Source organism: Vombatus ursinus, unplaced genomic scaffold (assembly GCF_900497805.2).
Source record: "Vombatus ursinus unplaced genomic scaffold, bare-nosed wombat genome assembly UNPS02014870.1, whole genome shotgun sequence".
NCBI classification, from domain to species: Eukaryota; Metazoa; Chordata; class Mammalia; order Diprotodontia; family Vombatidae; genus Vombatus; species Vombatus ursinus.
In genome coordinates, this window is record NW_020954648.1 from 4,545,646 (window position 1) to 4,569,956 (window position 24,311).

Consider the following 24,311-nt stretch of genomic DNA (forward strand, 5'->3'; position numbering starts at 1 on the left):
TGTCTTCTGAGACATAGAGAGGCATGCAGCAAAGTTAGTTCTCCAAAATCATTAGTCACTGTTCTGATGAAGGTTCTTAAGCCTTGCAGTGGTTTTTGTTTCGTTATTGTCGTCATCATATAAATTCTTGTGGTTTTGCTTACTTCATTCTTCATCATTTCATAAGGTCCTCCCAAATTTCTCTGAAATCTTCATATCCATCATTTTTATGCCATAAGAACTTATTACTTCATATACCACAATTTGCTCAGCATTTCCTCAGGCAATAGGTACTTACTTTCCTTGCAATTTTTTTCTACTACAAAGTGCTAGAATTATTATTAGTAGTAGTATTTTTTTTTTTTTTAGAACATGTAGTATCTTATTCTCTTTGGCATCCTTGGGATATGTGCCTAGTAGTGGTATTGCTGGCTCAGGAAGAATGTATGGTTTTGTGACTTTTGGAGGTTTGGGGGTTTTGGGAGTTTTGGTGGGTTGGGAGAGATTTGTCTTGTGATTTCATTGGTATGGGGAACTTCAGTGAGGCCTTGGCTGTTCTTAGAGAGGTGCCTGGCTTTTCGAACATAATTCCAAATGATTTTCCAGAATAGTTAGACTGTCTCCCAAGCTCCACCCACAGTGCATTTGTGTGCCTGTCTTCCTACCTTGCCTCTCAATGTAGAGTTTTCCTTTTTTTGTTGTCTTAGCCACTCTAGATGTGAAGTGAAACCAGTTTTAATTTGTATTTCTCTCATTAGTAATCATTTATAGCATTCTTTCATATGGTTGTTAAGCTTCATTTCTTTTGAAAACTGCCTTCTGATGGCTCCCGATAGCTAAAGTGATCAAAGGCTAACAATTTATGCCACAAGTTTTAAGGAAAGCACTAGAGCAAATCCTGGTGGTGAATTAGTAAGCCAAGTCAGAATTTCCTAAGAGAGAGAAATGAATTTAATCTCCTTAACATAAAGCCTCACACGTTCTAAGAATGGGAGCCTAAGTGATCATCTGAGTTCTCCCATGTCTTTATCCTTAAGTGTTTGTTCCTGTGAATACTTTGGAGGGAAATTTCAGACACTATTTCCCCTTTTCTTACTGTACCCCTCCTCCTGGACCTTTCTTAGCTTTGAAAATGAGCATTTCTCAGAGTAGTCTGGCATATACTAACTTTCTATTGAGAAGCAACCACATCTGAGAAGGAACGCTGTAAAAGTGCCTTCATTCATTAACCAGGCTGGAAAATGTTGTTGTTTTTTTTTCCCCTTGTTGATCATGGGAACTAAGAATGCAACCCGAATTTTAAAATATATGTATATTTTGCTCACCGTAGGCTTATGACAGCAGAATTGCTGGATCTTACCAACTCTATTGCCTGCCAACAACTGGTTTTAAAGCTCTAATTAATCATCTTTGGGTGTGGGTTAAATAGTACAAAATGCTTCTAGCCAAGCAGCATGATTTGATTGTGAGATCCTTGAGGGCAAGGACTGTCTTTTGCCTTTCTTTGTATCCCCAGCACTTGGCACAGTACCTGGCACACAGTAGGCATTTAATAAGTGCTTATTGACTGACTGAATATACTTTGGAGACAAGTAGTACGAAAGTCCTCTCATACTTCTGGGAAGGCTGTTGGGTGGGAGTTGGGGGAGGGGGAGGAAGAGGAGCATAAGGAGGGAAAAAGGGGATTCAGCCACTAACATGTCATCTGGTTAGCTGTTCTCAGTTGCTTCTAATTTGCTGAAGGACTGCACATGCTTTCAGCACCTTCTCCATTTGAAATCCCTGGTTATTCTACCCTAATTATGGCTCTAATTGATTCTGGTTATAAATCTGATTAGGGACTGGCCAGTTGTGAAATCTAAAAGGACTTCATTAATGTCTTTCCAAAGTATATTCGTTTATCTTTGCATGATGTAATGGGAAAAAGGGTGCTGAGTCAAAGGACTCAGGGTCTCCTATTTTATGACCATGGTGACTTTGGAAAACCTGTTTAACTTCTTTTGACCTCAGTATCCTCATGTTTAAAATGGAGGGGGGAAGAAATTGGTTGGGACCTCTAAGGTTCCTTCCAGCTCCAAAAGCTATTATCTGTGACCAAATATTCCACAAGGGTAGGGAACTACATGTCTTCTTAAATGTTAGTATTTGGGGATCCTTAATAAGCATCCCCCTACATTCTTGTGAGGTAGCAGAGACAAGTAATGTTTTGTTGGAATGCTGATTAAAGGAGAACCTGGAAAACTTGACCATTATCAGAGCTGACAAAATTGAAAACATGAAGAACTTACTTTACTTAAGTTCCTATGCACCAGATTCCCTAGATGATGCAGTTCATGGAGCTCTGGGCCTAGAGTCAGGAAGATCCTAGTTCAAATCTAGCCTCAAGACACCAGTTGTATAACCCTAGGCAGGTCACTTAATCTTTCCCTCCCTCAGTTTCCTCATCTGTAAAATGTAGATAATAATAACACCTATCTTGAAGAGTTGAAGAGGATCAAATGAGATCATATTTGCAAAACGCTTACCACAGTGCCTGGCACAAGTTGTTCAATCTGTCTGACTCTCCATGATCCCATTTTCGGGTTTTCTTGACAAAGATACTGGAGTGGTTTGCCATTTCCTTCTCCAACTCATTTTACAGAAGAGGAAACTGAGGCGAACAGGGTTAAGTGACTTGCCCAGCTAGTAAGCATCTGAGGCCAGATTTGAATTCATGAAAAGGATTCTTCCCATTCCAAGCCCAGAGTTCTATCCACTGAATCCCCTAGCTGCCTGTCACATGGTGGGTGCTTAATAAGTTCTTCCTTTCTTATTTAAATGTGATATTTTTGCTTTGCATATTCTGAAAGATTCCATCAATCCATTGAAAGTTAGAAGTCTAGTAAAAGGAACTTGCCTTCTGGAGATCTTTGTGATTAACTTTTTGCAGACCCAGGCAAAGAACAGCACTGACTTGGTAAACCACTTAATTGGGATCAAAATGAATAATAAAGCAATAGAAAACACTCTCAGCCCCATTCTCAAATAAGGATAGTTTCAGGCCTCTTTTTCCCCTGGAGTAGTTTTGGACGCAGCCTCCTTCATAACTCACAGCTTCAACAGAGAAGGAATAGGCAAAATCACTGCTGGATGGGTCTCAGTTTGCCTTATTTCAGACACCACTTGTGACACCTCATTGTAATTGGTATCTTTCTGCTTTTCTATGGCCAAGATTGTCTTGTCTCCTTCAATTTCATAAGCATTTATTAAGCACCCACTAGATGCAATGCCAAATGCTAGGAATACAAAGACAATATATAATAGTATCTACTTTCAAGCTTATATTCTACTGGGTGATTCAGCATATAAGCAGACAAGTTTAGTCAAGGTAATTTGTGGAAGGCGAAAACACTGACACTTGCCAATTGACAGGTTCATTGAGAACATACCTGAGTTAATACTTGAAGGATAAGTGTTCTAAGAAGTGGAATCGAGGAAGGCATCTATTCTAGGCATGGGGATGTGGGATGGTGTAGGCAAAATACACTGAGGTGAGAGATGGGATTTTGCAGAATAGATAGACGTTTGCTTTCTCTGAAACAGAGTTAGTAAATAAGGGTAATGTGAATAATGTTGGAAAGGAAGTTTGAAGTCATTTTTTCAATGACTTTATATACTATGCTGAGTGTTTTACATTTGATGTATGGGGCAATAGGGAGACACTGACTATTTTAACACAAGTGCCATGGTCAGATTTGTGCCTTAGAAAGATATTTTGGCAGATAATGTAGAGGATGGATTGTAGAAGGAAGAGACTAGAAGCAAGGAGACCAATTAATAATGATAATAATAACCAAATAATAATGATAATGATAATATGATAAATACAGTCAAGACTGCACCTGAGAAATTACAGGTGAGGGGAGGGGAGGGGAGGCTGGTTCCAACATTCCTTTAACTCTCTTCTAGTGTTTCTTAAAGGCAGAGCTGGCTTCAAGGAATCATGCTGGTTTGATTAATGTCATTTTGGGTTTGGTTATCATGAGAAACTCATATATATTTGGAGATAATAATGACCTAGAAATCTTAGGAAATTAAGAAACCAGAAGATGGAGTACTTAAACAGATTAGGAAGAGGCATCTAGATGGCGCAGTGGACAGAGAACCAGCCTTGAAGTCAGGAGGACCTGAGTTCAAATCCATCCTCAGACCAAATACTTGGCACTTACTACCTATGTGACCCTGGGCAAGTCACTTAACCCCAATTGCCTAAAAAAAAAAAAGACTTGGTAAACAGTTAGGAGACCTGTTAGTGCCTCTACAGTCTCTTGCTTTTTTGCTGAGTCTCTGATTATTGAATCATGGTGGATGATAAAGCAAGTAAGGCCTCAGAATGACTTTTTTTTCTATGCAGATTGATCTCTACTCAAACAATGAATTACACGCAACTTTGAAGGAACAAATTGTATCTTTCCACACAAAGCTACTCAAAATTATCTTCATTTGATTTGTCCACTTGGCAGTGGCTCCTGATTCTCGAAAGATACTTTAAAAAGTAGACTTAAGAAACATTTGATATGTGAGTATCTTTTGTATAATGTTAGTAACTCCTGCCCAAGCCATTAAATTTCAGTTTTAAAAAGGCCCATCCTATGATGTACCCACATGTTAGAGCAGATTCACAATATCCCAGAATCCCAGAATGTTGGAAAGGATCTGCAAAGACATGTGGTGATGATGTTTCAGTCATACCCAACTCTTCTTGATCCCTTTTGGGGTTTTCTTGGCAAAGATACTTGAGTAGTTTGCCATTTCCTTCTCCAGCTCATTTTACAGATGAGGAAACTGAGGCCAACAGGATTAAGTGACTTGCTCAGGGTCATACAGCTAGTATCTAAGGCCAGATTTGAACTCAAGTCCTCCTGATTCCCAGGGCCTGCCCTTTATCCACTGTGCCACCTAGCAGTCTATTTCATACCTAAATAATAATTAACCCCTTTTACATCATACTGCCTTTGCTTTGAAGCTGTCCAGTGTCAGGGGATGTACTGCCTTTTGAGGCAGTCAGTTCACTTTTGGATAGCTCTCAATGTTGAGGACATTTTTTTAAAACTCTCTTCCACCCCCACCCCACCCCACCCCATCGCCCACCCCCAATCGCCCACCCCTGAACTGTGTATCAATGTTGGTTTTGCCTCTTTACTACTTCTCATTGTGCATCATTCTACCCTACGGAGACGTGCAGAATCAAGGCTAATTGGTCCAATTCAACAAGCAGTTATTAATCACTTGCGGTCTGCCGGTTACTAGGATGGGTGCTGGAGATAGAAAAATAACATTCTACTGGAGGGAAACAACGTGTGTGCAGATTAGCGAATGCGTATGCATATGTCACATCCATAGTGACTTAGCAAGGAGCATTAACAATTGGGGGATCTGGAAAGGAGCTAGTGCTGGAGCTATGGCTTGGAGATTTCAGGAGGCAGATGAGGGAGGAATGCATTCCAAGCATATGCAGTGGGAGGTGGAAGGTTGGGTACGGTGAGCACCAGCAGGAGGCTAGCTGGACTGGCGTGTAGCGTGTGTGGTGGGGAGTGGTGGGCAATAAATCCGAAAGATCGGTTGGAGCCAGATTGTGGAGTGAAAACTCTGTATTTTATCCTATCCTAGAAGCAGAGGGAATGATACGGTCAGAGCCGTGCTTTAGAAATACCATTTTATCATCTATGTGGAGGATGAACTGGAGAAGCTAGAAAACAGGGGAAATAATTGGAGGAGAGGCTGTTGTATTAGTCCAGGTGAAGGGTGTTGAGGGCCTATAATAAGAGAAAGAGAAGGGGGAGGGGAAGGGGAAGGGGATACACATTCATATAGCATCTGTTATGTGCCAGGTACTGTGCTAAGTGCTTTATTAATGTTTCATTTAATCCTCACAACAGCCTTATGAGGTAGGCTGGATGCAAAAGATGTTGTGTAGGTAGAAATAACGAGTTTTGGCAACTGATTTCATAAGACAGTGAGGGAGAGTGAAGAGTTGAGGGTAATGCCATGGCGGGCCAGTTGACACGCTGCCGTCACCACACTCTCGATGAAGTCATCAGTGATATGTAGTAGCATCTCTTCCACATCTTCATTCAGGTGTTCGTTGGAATCTACTTCTCTAACCAGGTCCTATGATTTCTTCTTTGTCAAAACCTGATTGCTTTTTAGACTAAGACTCCCCCTCTGCCCTGGGGGGCCTGGCATCTTTCCCACTCCGGTACTGTTGGCCATGGGCCCCTGAGAGGGGGTGTTGGAAGGTTCTGGTTTTATGGGTGGAAAGTTGGAGAGGTTGATCAGAGCTGAGGGGCCAGACTGGTTCGTAATCTGCCGGGCTTTGGCCTTCAGTTCATGGAGCTTGTCATGGTCCTGTTTTTGGGGGGGATTGTGGGGACCAAGGCCAGTCAACCACAAGCCAGGTCTTATCTGTCCATGATCCCTGGACTCCCAGCCGGCACAGACTTGAACTCCGAACTCCCAGGTCAGCTGCAATCTTCTCTTTGACTTAAATATTTAGTTCTTTCAACTAATTATTACATGGCATGATCCCAAGGCCTTTCATCATCCTAGCTGTTCTCTGTACAGCCTCAAACTTATCAATATCTTTCTTAAAACATAATTTCCCAAAGCTGAACAGAATATTCCGTGTCTCATCAGGTCAGAGTACAATAGGGCCATGACCACCACACTCATCAGTCATAAGATTTAGAGCTTGGAGGGATCTTGGACGGCAACCCTCTCATAATGAAACTCAGCAACTTCTTGGCTTTGCCCTGTTGACTCATTTGGGGTTTGTAGGTGTTTTTCAGATAAACTGCTAGTTACCTCACATCTCTTCTGTCTTGTATTTTTGACAGTAGCTCCGCAATTATTTTTCTTTTAGTCACTAGTTATTTAGTCCAACTGGGTTTGGTGACTTACCTTATTAAGGGCATAAGAAGATAACTTCAACTCCATTTAGCCATTTTGTTCTGTTCTCTCTAGTTTAAACATCATTCTCCTTTGGCTTTGTAGAATGGATCTAACTATAGGTTGACCAGGTCTGCCTTCTCTGTCAGATTTCATCCTATCTACCCCAAGCCAATGGTCCTGTCTTGTTCTTGATTTCTCTTCCTTCCCCCAACATGACTTAAACACACACACACACACACACACACACACACACACACACACACACATACACATCCAGCTTTTTTTTGCTATTTCTAGTTTTCATTGTTAGACTTGGCTTTTTTGAACCTTGAAGATTTCTGACAATATTTTTTAAAAATGTTTTTGTGGTAATTTTTATTTATTTTTTTGTTTTCAACATTTACTTCCACAAGATTTTGAGTTCCAAATTTTCACCCCGTCTCGCCCCTCTCCCCACCCCAGGATGGCATGCATTCTGAATACCCCTTCCCCTAGTCTGCCTTCCCTTCTATCTCTCCCCCCTTCTCCTATCCCCTTCCCCTTCCATTTTCCTGTAGGGCAGGATGGATTTCTGTACCCCATTTCCTGTATTTCTTATTTCCCAGTTGCATGTGAAAACATTTTTTTTTAAACATGTGTTTTTAAAACTTTGGGTTCCAAATTTTCTCCCTTCCTCCCCACCCACCCTCATTGATAAGGTAAGCAACTAAATATAGGTTATATATGTGCAGTTATGCAAAACAGTTCCATAGTAGACATACTGTGAAAAACTAACTCTATTTCCCTTAATCCTATTCCACCCCCCATTTATTCTATTCTTTCTTTTAACCCTGTCCCTCCTCAGAAGTACTTGCTTCTGATTACCCCCTTTCCCAATCTGTCCACCTATCTATCATCCCTCTCCTCTCTTGTTCCCTTCCCCCCCATTTTCCTGTAGGGTAAGACAGATTACCATACCCAATTGAGTGTGTATGTTATTCCCTCCTTAAATCAAATCCTATGAGGATAAGATTCACTCATTCCATCTCACCTTCCCCCGTTTCCCCTCCAACAATATTTTTTATAAGACTGTAATAAGCCTTTCTGTTTATCTTCCATTTTCCTGTCCTCTGTTGTTGTTGATGTTGTTTTTGAGTCATTTCAGTCACGTATGACTTTTTGTGACCCTATTTAGGGTTTTCTTGGCAAAGATACTGGAGTGATTTGCCATTTCCTTCCTCAGTTCATTTTGTAGATGAGGAAACTGAGGTAAACAGGGTTAAGTGACTTGCTCAGAATCACACAGCTAGTATGTGCCTGAGGCCAGTTTTGAATTCATGAAGATGAATTTTCCTGACTCCAGGCCTGTGTTTTATCCACTGCACCACTTAGGTGCTCCAGTACATATCTTTTAAAAATTTCAATTGCTTGGCTTGTTGTAAACCTACGTCTTTTGATAACTCCTCCTGCTTCTTCCTATTGGAATTGTATTCTCTGTTTCCTAAGAATTTCTTTTTTGAGAGATTCCCACCTTCCTGTGCTGATTTGCCTGTAGGATTTTAGGCTGTGGGATCCTATCTGTTTTCTTTTCTCTGCCTTATTGAAATCTCAACCCAAATCTAAGATGCTTGTCAGACTATGCCTGGATTTCCTCTACTCTTCTATCACTAATTCAGGGATGGTAGTCATTTCCCCTTGAGGCTTATACCATTTTTCCCTCCAGCACATACATCTTGCTTGTTGATGAGAGATCCAGAATCAGTGTGTCCTTTCATTGGTTCCTCCACCAAAATGAAATGATCACTACAGCAGGTTAAGAAATGTTTATCTGTATCTATATATCTATATCTGTCTACGTCTATATCTATATCTATATCTATCTATATATATAAATGAAATGTTTATCTAGTCAGCTTTTGACAGGGAAAGAAGTCTAACATATTTGGATACCTGAAATCCCATAAGTGGAATAGTGTATAAAGTATCAGAGTCAGGAAGACCTGAGTTCAAATCCTTCCTCAGACACTTAACTAGCTTTGTGATCCCAGGCAAGTTATTTTTCTTTTTAAACCTCTGTCTGCCTGTCTCGACGTCTGGATGGTGCAATGGATAGAGTGCTGGGCCTGGAGTCAGGAAAGCCAAAATTCAAATCTGGCCTCAGACACTTACTGGGCAAGTCACATAACCCTGTTTGCCTCAGTTTCCTCATCTGTAAAATGAGCTGGAGAAGGAAATGGCAAACCATTTCAACATATTTGTCAAGAAAAGCCCCAATGGTATCACAAAGAGTCAGACACAACTGAAAAAGGACTGAGCAACAACACTGCCTTGCCTTCTTCAAAATGGAGCTAATAATAGAACCCCTCTACCCCATACCACCCAAATTGCTGTGAGAGTTAAATGAAATAATCTATGTAAAGTGCTTTGCAAGCTCTAGTACTCGCTCTATAAATATTAGCTGTTATTTTGTCTCCAAGCTAGGCTGTGATCTGTTCCCCAAATGTCTTTTCCGACTCACTTTTTACAAAGCATTTTCATGGAAGCTCTGAATGTGCACCTGAGTCATTTAATAGAAGCTAGTTCAAGGTTTCCCAGACAGGAGGTTTTCATTTCCTTCTCTATGGCTGGCACAGTCACTTCTGGCATTTGTTTTTTGCCAGCCCTCACTGAGGAAAAAAAGGTCCTTCAAATTTAACGTTGGCTTCATCTGGATCCCACCCAGGGAAGTCGTTTATTTAGTCTCTGTGACCGAGCCTCAGAATGTGGAGACTTCTTTAGTTGGGAGCAGGGGTGAGTGTGCCACACTACAGTACATGGATTCAACCCCTGGAGGATTGTATAGGGGAGAATAACTAGGCCCAGAAGTGACTGGGATGAGATTAGAAATAGTCCAAAGGGCAGCCAGGTCTAGTTGCAGAGACTGGGCGTCACAGTGGGGAAAAGAGCTGAGTAAGCTGCCTTTTGACATTTTAGTGGGATAGATTTCCATAAGCAGTCAACTGTTGCCTCCAACAAGAAAAAAACAACACCTACCTACCTAATGGTGTGATGAAATTTGATTAAGTGTTCCTATATGGGAACTGAAATTAAAGCTTGCAGAAATTAGCTCAGCAGTTTTATTTTACAGTTAAAATATGATACCATGTAGGAAGGATTTCCTCCCTAAATACTCCTATCCCCACCCCATCTTTACTATACAATCAAGGCTCATAATAAGCATTTTTGTTCATTTTCAAGTCAGCTTGATTGGTTAACTGTTGCCAGACTATTCCCCTATCTTCAAAACATGAAAACTGGATACTTAGAACATAGGGTGCTCCAAGTTAGGTGAAATATAATTTAAAATAGACCATTTGGACTTAGCATTAAAGGGTTTATTCATTGTTTTTGTTTAACTTTTTTCCTTAGGGCACAATCATTGTGGTATGATGAAAAGGGCATAATCAAAGGACTTGGGTCCAGATCCTGGCTCTGATACTTAATATCTGTGTGACCTTGGGAAAGACGCTTTAACTTTTCTGGGCCGAAGTTTCCATATCTGTAAATTTTTCTTCTTTTTTTTTGTAGGCAGTTGAGGTTAAGTGACTTGCCCAGGGTCACACAGCTAGTAAGTGTCAAGTGGTTGGTCTGAGGCTGGATTTGAGCTCAGGTCCTACTGACTTCAGGGCCTGTGCTCTCTCCACTGTGCCACCTAGCTGTCCCTCCATATCTGTAAAATGAGGGTGTTGGAAGAGATGGATTCTGAGCTTCCTTCCAGCTATAGATGTGTGATTTTATAATCCTATGGAATAAGTTATTCTCATCTTTAATTCATACTATATTAATTTATATCATTTATATTTATAATATAATATTATTATTTATATTTATATATAAATATATATATTTATATAAATATTATAATTTATAGTATAAACCTTGACTCTATTCAGGGAAGGGTGGCTAGAAAATATATATTCTGAGTTAAACACGATGGATAATGATTCCTCTACTTTCTCTTATCCTAAGGAATAAGGTGATAGTACACATAGTGCTTGGGTTTCTCTTGCTAAACAACATATCTTTTCTCAATCTCACTCCTTCTAGCCTTGTGGCATCCAAGCTGGGAGAAATCGAGCTCATCTTTTTCCAACCTGATTTGACTGGTTTTAATTTTATGGATCTTGTAAGCAATTTCCTAGGACTACAGAAGAGTTGAAGATGTGTATTGATTGGTAGAAGGGAGTTCCCAATACCAGCGTTCAGGACAAAAACAAAAGCAGAAACTAAGAGTGATTTAAATGACCACCTCTTGACAAAGCCTAAAGTTACTTCACTGGCTAATTTTGACTCTTTTTGCTTTCTCGTTCTCTTACCTCTCCCAAAAATCATTGAAAAATGCAATTTCCCTAATCTTTAATCATAGCTTCTTAGTAGATTAAATTGTGACCCAGATGTGTGTGTATTTTAAAATATATGCCTATTTGGCAGTTTCTAAATAATTTGGGACTTGAAAATTATTATTGAATAGAACACTTGCTTGCTAGAATCAAAAGGCCTTCCAAAAGGGGAATATAGTCTGGACAGCTAACAAAAGTTCCCACTAAAAGTAGATACTGACAGGAAAGGAATAAAAAGGCACTGTGTGCGTGTATATGTATGTGTGTGTGTGTGTGTGTGTATGTGTGTGTAGGAAGAAACAAAAGCAGCCCATTTCCTATCCAAAAAATTCACTTCTATGAAGTTTCCTCTGGAGGAAAATTCTGCTGAACATTTCAAATGTTATTACTTTTACTTTGTTCTTAGTCAACACAAAACCCAATCTTGCTTCTCCCCATTGGGTTAAAAATTCCTTAGTGAGAGACCCTTCTATCTATTTTATTTTTTTATTCTTGTGGCACATGATACAATATTTCACAAATGATGTTCAGCAAATGTCCTGGATTGGCAGAATTTCTGTACTAACATTAAAACTGGAAGAGACTCACAAGGTCATCTAGCCCAACCCCCTTATTCTACGGAGAAGGAAAACTGAGGCTTAGAAATTAAGTGCCTTGGACAAATAAGTGGTAAGCCAGGATTCAAACCCAGGTTCTTGGGCCCCCAAACTACTGCCACTGTATTGTCTCTTGATGATGAGGCAAGAAGCCAGAGAAGGCATATAGAATTTAATTCACAGTAGGGAAGTTTCCCTCTTCTGCTCTTGAGTACTCTTTAAAAAAAGATTTCAAACTGGGTTTTCAACCACTTCAACCTCTGCCAGGTGCATACCTCCTGGGGCAGTGGACATAATTACGAAAACAAGACTTCTGTTTTTAAAGCTTTCCTCATATCTCAAAGACTTCCTGTTCTGCTACCAGGTGGGGAAGAAAATTCTCTTCTGTCATGCTTTAGTTTTAGTTTTCTCTTAGGTAGATGCTTAGCTGACTGCCCAGCTTAATTTAGGAAGATTTCTGCTAAAAACAATAAGAAATGGAGTTTACATTTCTGAGATCTGGTGTAGATTTAAGATACTCTTGTCACCAAGGATATTATGGCTCTAGAACAGTTCTGAAGAAGAAGCTGGACACTGTCTCGGTCTTAAAGGGCTTCCTATGGAAGACCTCTGTCTCTGGGAAGATGTGAGTAAACAATCCTGCCTTGAGTGAAGTAGGCAATGCAAAGAAGGATTCTGTGGAGTAAAGCTTATCAGAGTTCTGGCAGGTGGTTTATTGATAACTTTGCTTTTGTTCTGGTTAATTATAAATTCTTTATAAAGAACAACTTGTACAGCAAACATTTGCTTCTTTGGTCCCTGTCCTGTTAAATGTCATACTTCTCTTGGCATGTATGGCTATGGGGGCAGAGAAGGGCCCGGGAAGCATACATTAAAAAAAAACAACCCTAAAAAACACCTACAAAGTTAATTACGTGACATTTGCATTGTAGGCTGGAAAGGGAAGTGTGTGCATACACACGTGCGTTGCCACCTTGACATCAAGATACCTCTTCCTCTTCCCAACCTGAAAGAGTCTAACCAATTAAGTAAAGCCTGACGCTCCCTAATTCTTGAACTCCTTTCACAAGCATAGATCCAGGAAGCAGCAGGAGGAAGGTTAAAGGATTTGGTGGTAGTGGTTTTAAAGTTTTAATGACACTTCCTTCCTCATTCTGGGCAGTTCAAAACTGGGCCTGTCCAACTCCTTTGTAGAATGGCAGAATTGGAAGGGACCTCAGAGGTTATCTACTTCAACCTCAATGGAAAACATGAAACTTTTCTCTGACACTGACTGACTAATGGCCATCTAGCTTCTATTTAAAGACCTTCCAAGAACTTGCTAGTCTACGGCTGGGTCCATTTCATTTGGGAGCAGCTCAACTCAAGGTTTTCCTTCCATCGGTCTGAAAGCTTTCCCTGTCTCTTTCCTCTCCAGACCCCTCAAAGGCAGGAAAGCCAATATAGAATGATCGATATTTTGTCTGGCCAAAGTCTATAAAGTACTTTGTGGCGGTGTTTCTTTGATTCTCACAGTAACCCTGTGAGGTAGGTACTGCAGGAGTTATACCAATCTTATAAATAAATAAACTGAAATTCAAAGATGTTAAAAGGACTTGCCTGGGAGCTCAAGGTAAGTGACTGTGAAGAGATTTGACCCTGGTCTTTTCTGAATTGGAATCCAGTACACTATTCATTATGCTTTGCTGCCTTTTATTACAATAATATTACTTGGAAGCCCCATAAAGTGAATTTTTGTAATGGACATTTGTCTGATGTTGGTGCAAATTGGTCAAATCACGTTCTTGACTGGGTTACTCCAGCTTTCTGAAATCTGTCCACTGACCTTCTTAAGGCCATAAGTTGAGGCTGTATTGAAATTATAGACCTAAAATGTATGAACATGAGCAACTATTGGACTGTAACTCTTCTGGAGTTGCCTTTTTTGAATCTTAAGCACCTAGCATCTAGCTGACTCATTAACCAGTTTTCGTGTCTTAAATATTTATAAGCAATTAGTTTGTTGCTCTGTCTGTGTGGCTTGAGTCATTTAAATGGAATGGAAAGTCTGCTGTTTGTTGGAAATGTTTTTGTGTGGTTGTTAAACTAAACTAAGTTCTTTTCTGTGCTTGTGTGTGATGGATATCACTGGTAATTTAATAAGGATGTATTATTACATTGCTGTATACTTTTTTAAAAAAGGAAAATTGCTTTGGTTAGACCCTGCTTCAAAGCTGTTATTTAAATATGTACAGTATATTAACACTTTAGATTGAGAGTGAAAATTATGCTAATGAAATCTTTTTGCTGATTAAAACAAGATCTAATTAATTGGATTGTGAGACTTGTTCATAGAGTTAAGAGCGATTTGGCTTTCTGCTTCACGCCTGATATTTGGGAGCTTGTGAAAAAGGCCAAGTGTACACAGATCCTTTTTTCTGTCCTATTCATCTGGAAAGGCAACTTGGCATAATATTGAGAGTGCCAGACTTTCAATCAGAAAGACTTGGGCCCACAGTTAAGGTACTCTGCCGCCAGGGGATTGATGAGTGGTGCATTGCAAACAGGGCTACCCCTGAATAGCCAGGCATTAGCGAAGCATTGTTGATAGACCTGTTGTCACTTAAGTTTCACTCTACAGCCATGTTATAGGGATGGAGCTTCCATACCAGTCATTTGAAAACAATTTAAGTGGAGAACCTCACTATAAATCCAGACATGTCTTTAAATGAATTTTTATCACACCAGCTTTCCATCTTTAGTACACACCCTGTTTTCTCTGCCCCATCGTGCCTCTGTTCTGCCTCTTGCAAGCAGTACTCAAAGCCTGTCTTTTTGAAGGCATCTACTGTAATGGAATGAAGTACTTTTAATTTAACAGATAGTTTTTGGGCACTTGTTATGTGTCAGCCACTGTGGAGGATATAAGGTCTAGTCCCTGTCAAGTTTAGTCATCAGAATATCAGAAAAGTACCCTAACTACCATGATATAAGGTAGAAGGTAAAAATACATGGAGAGACAAAGTTCTGAAAAAAGAGGGGATTACTTCTGGCCAGGAGGTATCAGGAAAGGCTTCATGGAGGTGGTATTTGAGCTGGGTCTTGAAGGATGGGAATTCTAGAATTGGATAAATAGGGCTGGAAAAGGTGAGGTACGTGGAACAGCATGAGCAGGGGCCGAGGTGACCAAGTGTTTGGGGTGTTTTCAAGAAACAGCAATTAGTTCAGTTTAATTAGATAGTGGGGGGGGTGCCTTTTATATAATGAGGGAAATCTGGAAATGTGGGGTGGGGCCAAATCATAGAGGACCATGAATGCCTGCTCTATCTTCATTTACTTGATAATGGGAAGACACTGAAGATTTTTTTTTTTTATAAAAGGGTGAAGGGATGAGAAGCTTTGGAAGGTTTAGTTTTTTACTGGTGTGCATTGTATAATGGAATGGGGAGAGATCAGAGGCTTGGTTGAGCTGGACACACAAAAGTTTTCTTGGAAATGGATGAAATCAGCCAGTAGGAAAAGATCAGGTGACTTAAAAAAAAAAGCTTCAGGTGATTGAAGAAATTCATTTGGACATCAAATTTTCTTCTCTTTAAGAAAATTTGCCTCCTAGGAGCTTTCTTCTTCTGCTTTTCTTCTCCTTTTTAGTGAGGCAATTGGGGTTAAGTGACTTGGCCAGAGTCACACAACTAGGAAGTATTGTGTCTGAGGCCGAATTTGAACTCAGGTCCTCCTGACTCCTGGGCTGGTGCTCTATCCACTGTGCCACCTAGCTGCCCCAACCCCTTTCTTCTTACCCACCCCCGTGTGTGTGTGTGTGTGTGTGTGTGTGTGTGTGTGTGTGTGTGTTTTATATATTCACCATAGTAACTTTAGGGGTGGGTATGGATCTAGTGGAACATGTTGGACTATGAATTATTATTTTCAGTTAAAGCTGCTTTTGAGAGGTGGGGATTGCAAGCAAAAGAGGCCAACATCAGTCATCATAACCCTTGGCATGTGTTAAATACAAGAGAGCATCTCCTCAAGAAATACAAATGCTTGTTGGTAGGTCCTGGCAGGCTTCAACAGGAAAGAACCTGTTGTCTCTAGCACAAACAGGAGCAGTTCAGGTGCTTAGCAGCTCTGGTCTCTTCTGGGCCAGACCTGGCATCCTTTCAGTTTGGTGTAGGCGTTTTGGTTTTGTTTTGATTTCACCTTTTGTTAGGGGACATCCACGTAAGTCTAGAATAGCCCTGGAGTTCCTGGAAACTGTCAAATGTTCTGCTTAGGGGCTGATTCTCAAGGGGAGGCTTATTCCAAAGCTCCCAGAGAGTTCTGAGTTGCCTTGCAGGAGAGAGACCCCCCCAGATCTCACCCAACCTGAAGAATAATTATGAGTTAGAACTGGCACTTCCTGGGTCTGACTGACGGCATTGTCATCTCTTCCCACCTCTGAACCTAACCTTGTGTTTTTTGAAATGTTTTGGTTTTTTTTCCCTTGTTGGGGAAAATGAAATTAAATAATAGACTCTGAGCTTCTTCAGGGTAAGAACCATGTCCTATGGTTAACAAATACTTGTTGGATGGATGAAGGATAGATTCTCAGAGAGAATAAAGGCAAAAACATTTATTATATGATGAAAAAACTGTAGCCCAAGCTTGGTGATGCCACAGTTGATAGAGCCACTAGGCTTGGAGTTAGGAAGACCTGAGTTCTAAACAAAGTTTGCCTTTGTTTTCCTCAGTTTCCTCATCTGTAAAATGGGGATAATACTAGCAGGGTTGTTGTGAGGATCAAATGAGATAATAACTGTAGAGCACTTAGCTTAGTGCCTGGCAGTAGTAAGCACTATATAAATGTTGGTTGTTGTTATCATCACCCGGCTACGCAGTTTGCTAATGGTGGGGCCTTCTTTGTATATCTCACAGTGTAATTCACTTAATTAGAATTCAGTAAATACTTGGGATTGAATGAGTGGGTAAGTCCTTGAATTTTCAAGGTAGTCAGTAAGAGGATCCACGCGGCAGCTGCTTTGGCCCTGTCAGGATAGATCTGGGACGGCCAGTCTCAGAGTTTACAAAGTATAGTCATGTCACAGAGATCTGGGTGTCTAGTCACCTAGTTTAGTGCTCTTATGTATACTCTGTCTGTCCCTCCTTTCCCCTTTGGTTTGTAGTAGGATAACATGACCCTGGGCAGGTCCCTCAGTTTCCTCATCTGTAAAATGAGCTGGACAAGGAAATGACAAACCACTTTAGTATCTTTGCCAAGAAAACCCCAAAAGGGGTCATGAAGAGACCAGTTGGAAGGGTTCTTAAATTCTGGACCTGGAATTTTAGGGTGCAGGGAAGGATGCAGGGATCATAAACCTAGGCCTGAAGGGAGCTCCGAGGTCACATAATCCCACCCCTTCATTTTATGGATGAGGACACTATGGCCAAGGGAGGTTAAGTGATTTGCCCAAAGGCAACTAGTAAGAGCCATAGGCAGGATTGGGGTCCAGGTCTTCTGAAACCAAAGTCAATACACTTTTCTTTATACCAAGCTGATTAGCTGTTGCCACCCTCTTCCTGCTTCTCCACCTAAAGAGGGAATGTGTGGCAAGATGGCTGGCCTCCTTTGGGTCTGATTGTTTGGTGCATATATGTTCCCGCTTGTCTTTTGAGATCTCTGAGACATTCATGAATGATTCCTTTTGTAGATGGGTTGGTTCCCACCCTTATTTCGATTTGGGAGTCAATGTTTGGCACCTGTTTTCTCTGGCCACGTTCATTGTAAATTTGAGAATTTGGGGAGTAGTGGGGGTACTGCGACCTACCATTTCTTGTATTGCTTGGACTAGATTGATACCTAGGTCTCTTCCGACTCAAATTCTGCCATTTGTTTCCACTAACTGGTCATGATCATACAACAATAGCTAATATTTACATAGCGCTTTAAAGTTTGTAAAGTGCTATGCACATATTACCTCATTTGATCCTTAAAAGAATGCTGAGGTCATGTACTATTATTATTCCTGTTTAACAGATGAGGAAACAGAGGCTGAGAGGTTATGGTTTTACCCTGGGTTATACAACTAGTAAGTTCCTGAGGCAGAATTGGAACTCCAAGCCCAGCATTCAATGCACTATGTCACCTTCTGTATGAGGAGTATCCTTGTGGGACCTCCCTTTCTACCAAGTTAACGTGTGTGTGCGCGTGTGTATCTACTATTTAGCTAGAGGTGTGAATTGTATCTCCCTTGTTAGACTAGAAACTCCACAAAGGCAGGAACAGTTTTGCTTTTGTATTTTTATTTCAGTTCTGGGTACATAGTGGGCACTTAATAAGTGTTTGTTGTATACTTGTGAATTCCTTTATTAAATAAATATTTTCTATGTTAAAGCAGGTAAATTGAGTGTTTATGCTGCTTTCTATTTGTAAACTTTCCTCCATCCTCCACCTTACCTTCCTGTTCTGCTGTGTGCAGGGCCACCCTAGTACCCAGATATAAAGGTTACTCCCCCGAAACGGCTGCTGGGTATCCAGGGAGGGAAGCTTATGCTTGGCGGGGTCTAGCCCAGAGTGTTCCAGGCCTGATTGGTGTTGGAAATGCCAGCCACATTCCTACCAAATGAGGCTGGCTTGTAGAGACATTAGAGGAAGAGATCTAATTTTAGTAATACCCCCAGAGAACTAGGACAGTGTTTGGCTGCGATGGTTTTTTGTTTTTTAAATGCCCTACTATATATAGAAGAAAAAGGAAGTGAGAGAAGAGGCCTCTGGCCTTCAGATTTCTGAGGAGGAGGATGAAGGCTTTCTGAAGAAAACATAGTCTCCACAAACGTGTGTAGAAAGACCAACCACTGTAAGATCCTAGATGTAGAGTAGAGATAAAGAGGACGCAACTCCTTTTTTTTACAGAAGACGCACCATGTAGTCTGCAGGGTGATGTAACTTATCAAGGTCACAAAAGACAGAAATAGGATGAGAAACCTGGTCCTCCAACTCCAAATTTTGAACTCTTTCTTAAAAAAAAAATTAAATTGTATTTTTCTGAACTTAATAGCAAAACATGCATACGCAGAGGAGCATTTCCATATAGAAAAAGAAGATTGTACATGGAACTGAATCTCTGCTGCATACAACTTGCTTTTCCTTTCAAAATAGAGACGAAATCCAATGTGTAACTTTCAAAGCTGCTCTACTTGTCTCTTTTCCCCATGCTTTTTCCAAAGCATTCCGAGTGGGAACAGATTAACAAAATGTTGGTTACCCTCATAAAACTCAGAACTTGAGAGAGTAAGCATGATTTTGTTTTTTCTCATGTGTTTAGTCTTCAACTCTGTCAAAATCTTTGTGAGCAGGGATGAATTTATATTTTATTCGTGTCCCTGTTATCCCTAGATTATGAATGTGTGCCAGGTACAGAATAAGGTACTTATTAAATGGGGTTATTCGGTTACTTTATTATTTAAAAAAAAAGATCCATCTGCCTATTTTTTTTTAAGTACTTCTTCCTTGCTCCCTTCTCCCTCTTCTGCAGGCATCTCAGATGATGACATTATCAACATCACCCTCCCTACTGGTGTCCCCATTCTCCTGGAACTGGATGAGAACCTCCGTGCTGTTGGCCCTCATCAGTTCCTGGGAGACCAAGAAGTCATCCAAGCAGCTATCAAGAAGGTGGATGACCAAGGAAAAGTGAAGAAAGCAGGAAAATAAAATTCTGGCTCTGGGCTGTCTACCGACTGTGTGTAGAAGTTGCGGCAATGTTACGTAGTGTGTTGTGGATACTAATCTGTGTTCTTTTTGTGTATGAAATTGAATGAAACCAAAATTTAGCATTGAGTGGGCAGGCTGTGGGGTGCAGTGTACACAGGGGGTCCTAACCTCTTTTAGTCCAAGTGTGTGTTCAACGCACCTGGTTTTAGACCTGCTAGTACAGATTTGGTCTCCCCGTTAGATCCCTTTTGATGTTCCCAATGCAAACTGGCCAATGGGTGAGGCCTTGAATATTAACAAAGACCTGTCATAGTGTAGTGGTGGGTGTGATTTTGAAGTGAGGTTAAGAGGTTCTGATACAGTATTTTATGGAAACTTTGTGCCTCTTTCCTTTCCCATGTGGCATAATTCACTTTCCCATTCACTAAGCTCTGTTTGAGATTGTACTATGGAGTATTAGATAATTCATTGTACCTAAGAATTATTTATTATTAGATTCCATTCCCCTTCTCCATAAAGGAATGGGTGCCCTGATTTATTTAAGACCAATGGCTCATTGACAAGGAAAAGTCTTTTTTTTTTTTCACCTCATAAAATTGTGCCCTCTATTTTTAATGTTCAGTCCAAAAGTTTTCTTTGTTTGGTATTTGGTAGAATTCCCTTTGGCCACTGGAGTCTTCAGAGCATAAAGATCTAGAATATTTCATGCTCTAATTATTTTTCCCTCCCTTCCCTGAATTCTTGGGATCTAGAAGATTGGGATAAAAACATTTGTCATCAGAATAACTTAGCTTGAAAAATCACATAGCATATGGGCTTTCCCCTTCTAGCCTAACACCCCAAACATAACATTCAACTAAAAGCAGTTGTTTGTGCCTTTCTGTGATCTACTCCATTAGGCTTAACACCCTTCCTGTAACACTGGAAGAGAGGTGGGCTTAGTTCAGTGTCTGGGCACTACCGATTGTTCTATTTAACAGGCTAAATTTTAAAGACTGTGAAGACAATATGGTGAATATGTTTGCAGTGAAGCAAAAAATATAAGTTGTGTCTCAGTTATGTAACACCAGCAGGAGCTAAGTTAACAACTATTGCAGCACATAGCCCAGTACAAGGGGGGAGGAAAGGGTTTCCTTTCCTTTTTCTGTTTCTTTTTTTTTTTCTCCTCCTTATCTGTGCTTGTAGGGCCTCAGACATGTTACTTTGAGCCAGTTTTCTGAGTTTTATCTACTAAGGCAACGATTTAGTTACTGGGTACTTTTTGAAAGTTATTTTTTAATAGTAAATTCACCATTGACCCTATGAAGTTGACCTTTGAAATCCATGTTTATCACAGTAGTTGTTTCCAGAATAGGTAATTTGCTCAGTGAGAAGAAGCATGAGCCTCTTTATAGATGTGAACCTTCTATATGGGATTTTTGAGTATAAGCATTATCTTAGGGCTCGGTTACATCAGAAGACATTTTGGAGGTCTGTCAGTTCAAATCACTTTGTAAGCTCTCAGAGAGGCAATATTCCATTACATGAAACTATACGGAGGTGAAATCTATGCATAAATTTGGTGAAGATTTAATAAGTCACAGGGGCAGCTAGGTGGGGCAGTGGATAGAGCACCAAATCCTGAAGTCAGGCGGACCTGAGTTCAAATAAGGCTTAGATACTTACTAGCTATGTGACCCAAGGCAAGTCATTCAATCTCAATTGACTTAAAAAAGAAAAAGAAAAAGATTTAATAAGTCACAACAGCCTTGAAAAGAAATCTACATATGTACTCAAAGATAGCTTTGTGGTGGTGATATTTTTTAGGAGTGATTTTCTAGAAGCATGAGGTTGAGCATTCTGACAAATTGGGAATGTGTGCTTCCTATATCTTTGGAGGCCTGCCTTTTAGCTGTAGAAAAGAGAGATTCTCTCCCTTTGAGAGGCTGGTGTTTTATGTAAACATTGAGTTTGCCAAGGGTCCTCAGCAGGATGGGCACCCATTCCTTTGCTTCTAGGGGACATGAGGGGAATATCCTGTAGGTGAATGGGCTCACACACGGCAACATTTTTGTGTGTATATGTGTGTGCAAAATCTATACCTATCAATTTTCAATAATAGGTCTGACCACTTATTACAAGGAGTTCAGTCAGAATACTAGGGGAAGTTTTTTCCACTGTGTTTTATCTTCCATGTCTTCCTTTGGGTCTTAAGAGCCTCTTCATTTAGTTTGAGCTTAGGGGGGGTGGCTTTTGAGGCTTTCACTTACCCAAGTGGGTTCCTAACTGAAGCATGAACCCTGAGAATCATGGGAGGAGAGCCCAGATGAGTCCCTTCCTCTAAAAAAAAAAAGACAAAATACTAAAACCTTTTTTTCTTTACCCTTTTGAGGGAAGAGAAACTTTTGTAAAACAAGGAATTTGTCCCATTTTCAAAGGAATAGTTTTCAGCCTCTGCTCTGTTTTGCCTTTACCAGAGAGTCATGCCAATTTTGGGGAAATCAACATTCAAAAAAATTCTACTTACTGGGCAGTGTGAACTAAGTTATATTAAAAAAGACTTGTACAACTGTACAGGAATTAGCCAAAATTAGAATAGGAAAGAGCAAAATCTTTTATTTAGGTCCTGTTGCTTCCAGAAATGTGAGGCTTCAAGAAATCAAGAATTAATTTTTCCTTGTCCCTCAATTTCTTCTAGTTGTATCTCTCTACCCCGTTTAATGTCTTTGGCAGAGGGAGCTGCCAGAGAAATGGGTAGGTTGATTGCTTGGGTTGGAGGTTGGGGGAGGGAGGATAGGGAAGCATCTTGACATGCAACATAGACTCACCAGCCTCAGCAGTATTTTGAATACCTTGCTATGCTTATAAGGGTTTAGTCTAACTATTCTTTTAAAACGCATGGATGAGAAATGAAAGATTTTTGTGGATTGAAATGGAATGATCATTTTTTCTCCCTTCCTTCCCTTTAATTCTACTCCAGAAGCTTCCTCAGTTTACTCTAGAATAGTTGAAAAAGTACTTTAGTCCTTCGTGTGAGATATGAGGGTGGGGGCAGTTGTGTTCAGTGTTACGTTTGATAATGTTTCTTTTGCCTATCATTAAAAGTAAATTCGTTTTCCCCCATTGTATTAAAGATGTGTGAGATTTGGCTGTTACCAACTTTCTTCTTGCTCACTTGGTACACAATTGTCCCATGGGCCATTTCTCTCATCTCACATCACTGTGGTTGCCCCCACCAACAGTGCTATGTAGGTGCAAAAGTGACTCTCAGTATGCTATGAGGGGAATTTAAACCACAACATTCCAAGAAGGACATCAAACACAGACAAACAAGAACACTCTTTGGTTATCCAGTCTCTTCTTGTGATGACAGAGTTGTTTTGGCAAAATTTAAGTATCAAAATCATCTTTTTCTCCACACTTGGTAAAAGACTGTTTACAGAAGGCTAATGAAGTCATCTTTTTTCTAACCTTTTAAAGTCTTTAATATGGCAGGAAAACTTGCTGTGGGTTCCCTCTGTTCTAGGAGAAAGGAGTGGCCCACAGACATGAAAAATCACTAAGACCATTCTCTTTCTTTGGAAACATCAGCTTTGTAATGCTCATAGTTGTGTAGCATGAAGTCATATCCTCCTTTGAGTGGTTTGACTTTGTATGGTAAAGCCCTCTTTGTATGGTAAAGCCCTCTTATGAAGTCATGCTCTCCAAATAGCCAAGAAAATCACACTTCACACATGTTCGTACAAACTGAGAAACTTTTTTTTTTCTGAAAGATTATGGACTAGGTGCTGAAAAGAGGTTATGGGTATGGAAAGAATTTTAATAGATCTTTCAAAAGAGTGCAACAGTAATTTCTGCAGAATAAGAATATTGAATAAACAGACATGATAACTTTGTCTCTGAATCAGGCTTAGTCTTAGAACAAATAATGACCTGCCTTATCCCAACCCCCATTGACTCAGACCTAGGAATTGTGATGAAACACTTTAGCATAATAGATTCAACGCAAATGCTCTAAGAGAAAATGGTAAAGAAAGTAGTCCTTCACATATTTGATGTGAGGTGACAAAAAAAGTAAGGAAAGTAGCTTTTAAAATATAAAGTTTTCATGGCAACTCAGCAACTTGCCATGTGGTCTGAAGAAATTCCATAGCCTGGGGCAGAGTGCTCATTTCAGGATGATGTGAAGGACTTTTTTGAAATCTCGACTACACTCTGCATGTGACAAAATGCTGACAACTGGATAAGAAACAACATTCTTAATAAATTATTAAGCATTTACATTTCATTTCATGACCATATCTATCACTAGGATTATAGTTTATCATTTATAGACCAAGAAACTGAAGCATAGAAACGTTGTGATAAGACTCTCATGTGAGATTCAAGCTGTCGACCTTAGTCACATTAGTATGATCATGCAATATAGTCACTTCTCCCTTGCATCACTGTAAGGTACTTTCAGATTCCCAGAATAGGGTTTAATACTTGGTTTCACTTAATGACACCTAAAACTGCTGAGTAGTATGATGCAGTGGATAGAAAGCTGTACTTAAGGGTCAGAATGACCGAGGTTCAAGTCTCATCTCTGACACTAGCCCTGTGACCCTGGGTAAGCCATTTAACCTCTCTGCACTTGTGGCTGCTCCCTAATGCTAAGGTTTCCTTCTAGAGAATTACCACACAGAGGACATAATGATCTGCTCTGCTTTAGGGTTTCTCCAAAGAAGAAAAATAAATTTGCCCATTTGTGGTCAGTCATTTAAACAAATAAAACATGAACTTAGTGTCCCAAAAGCAAAG

The 24,311-nt window shown here is 40.2% G+C and overlaps 1 protein-coding gene across 2 annotated transcripts in view; it reads left to right on the forward strand.

Annotated features, from left to right (window-relative positions):
- BPGM (bisphosphoglycerate mutase) overlaps positions 1–19,551 on the forward strand; it is a 42,518-nt gene extending 22,967 nt beyond the window's left edge. For both annotated transcript variants that reach the window (XM_027842317.1, XM_027842318.1), the window contains exon 3: positions 19,351–19,551. In XM_027842317.1, coding sequence (XP_027698118.1) covers positions 19,351–19,529 — 179 coding nt within the window. In that variant the 3' untranslated portion in view covers positions 19,530–19,551. The remainder of the gene's footprint in view (positions 1–19,350) is intronic.
- Positions 19,552–24,311: the final 4,760 nt, after the last annotated feature.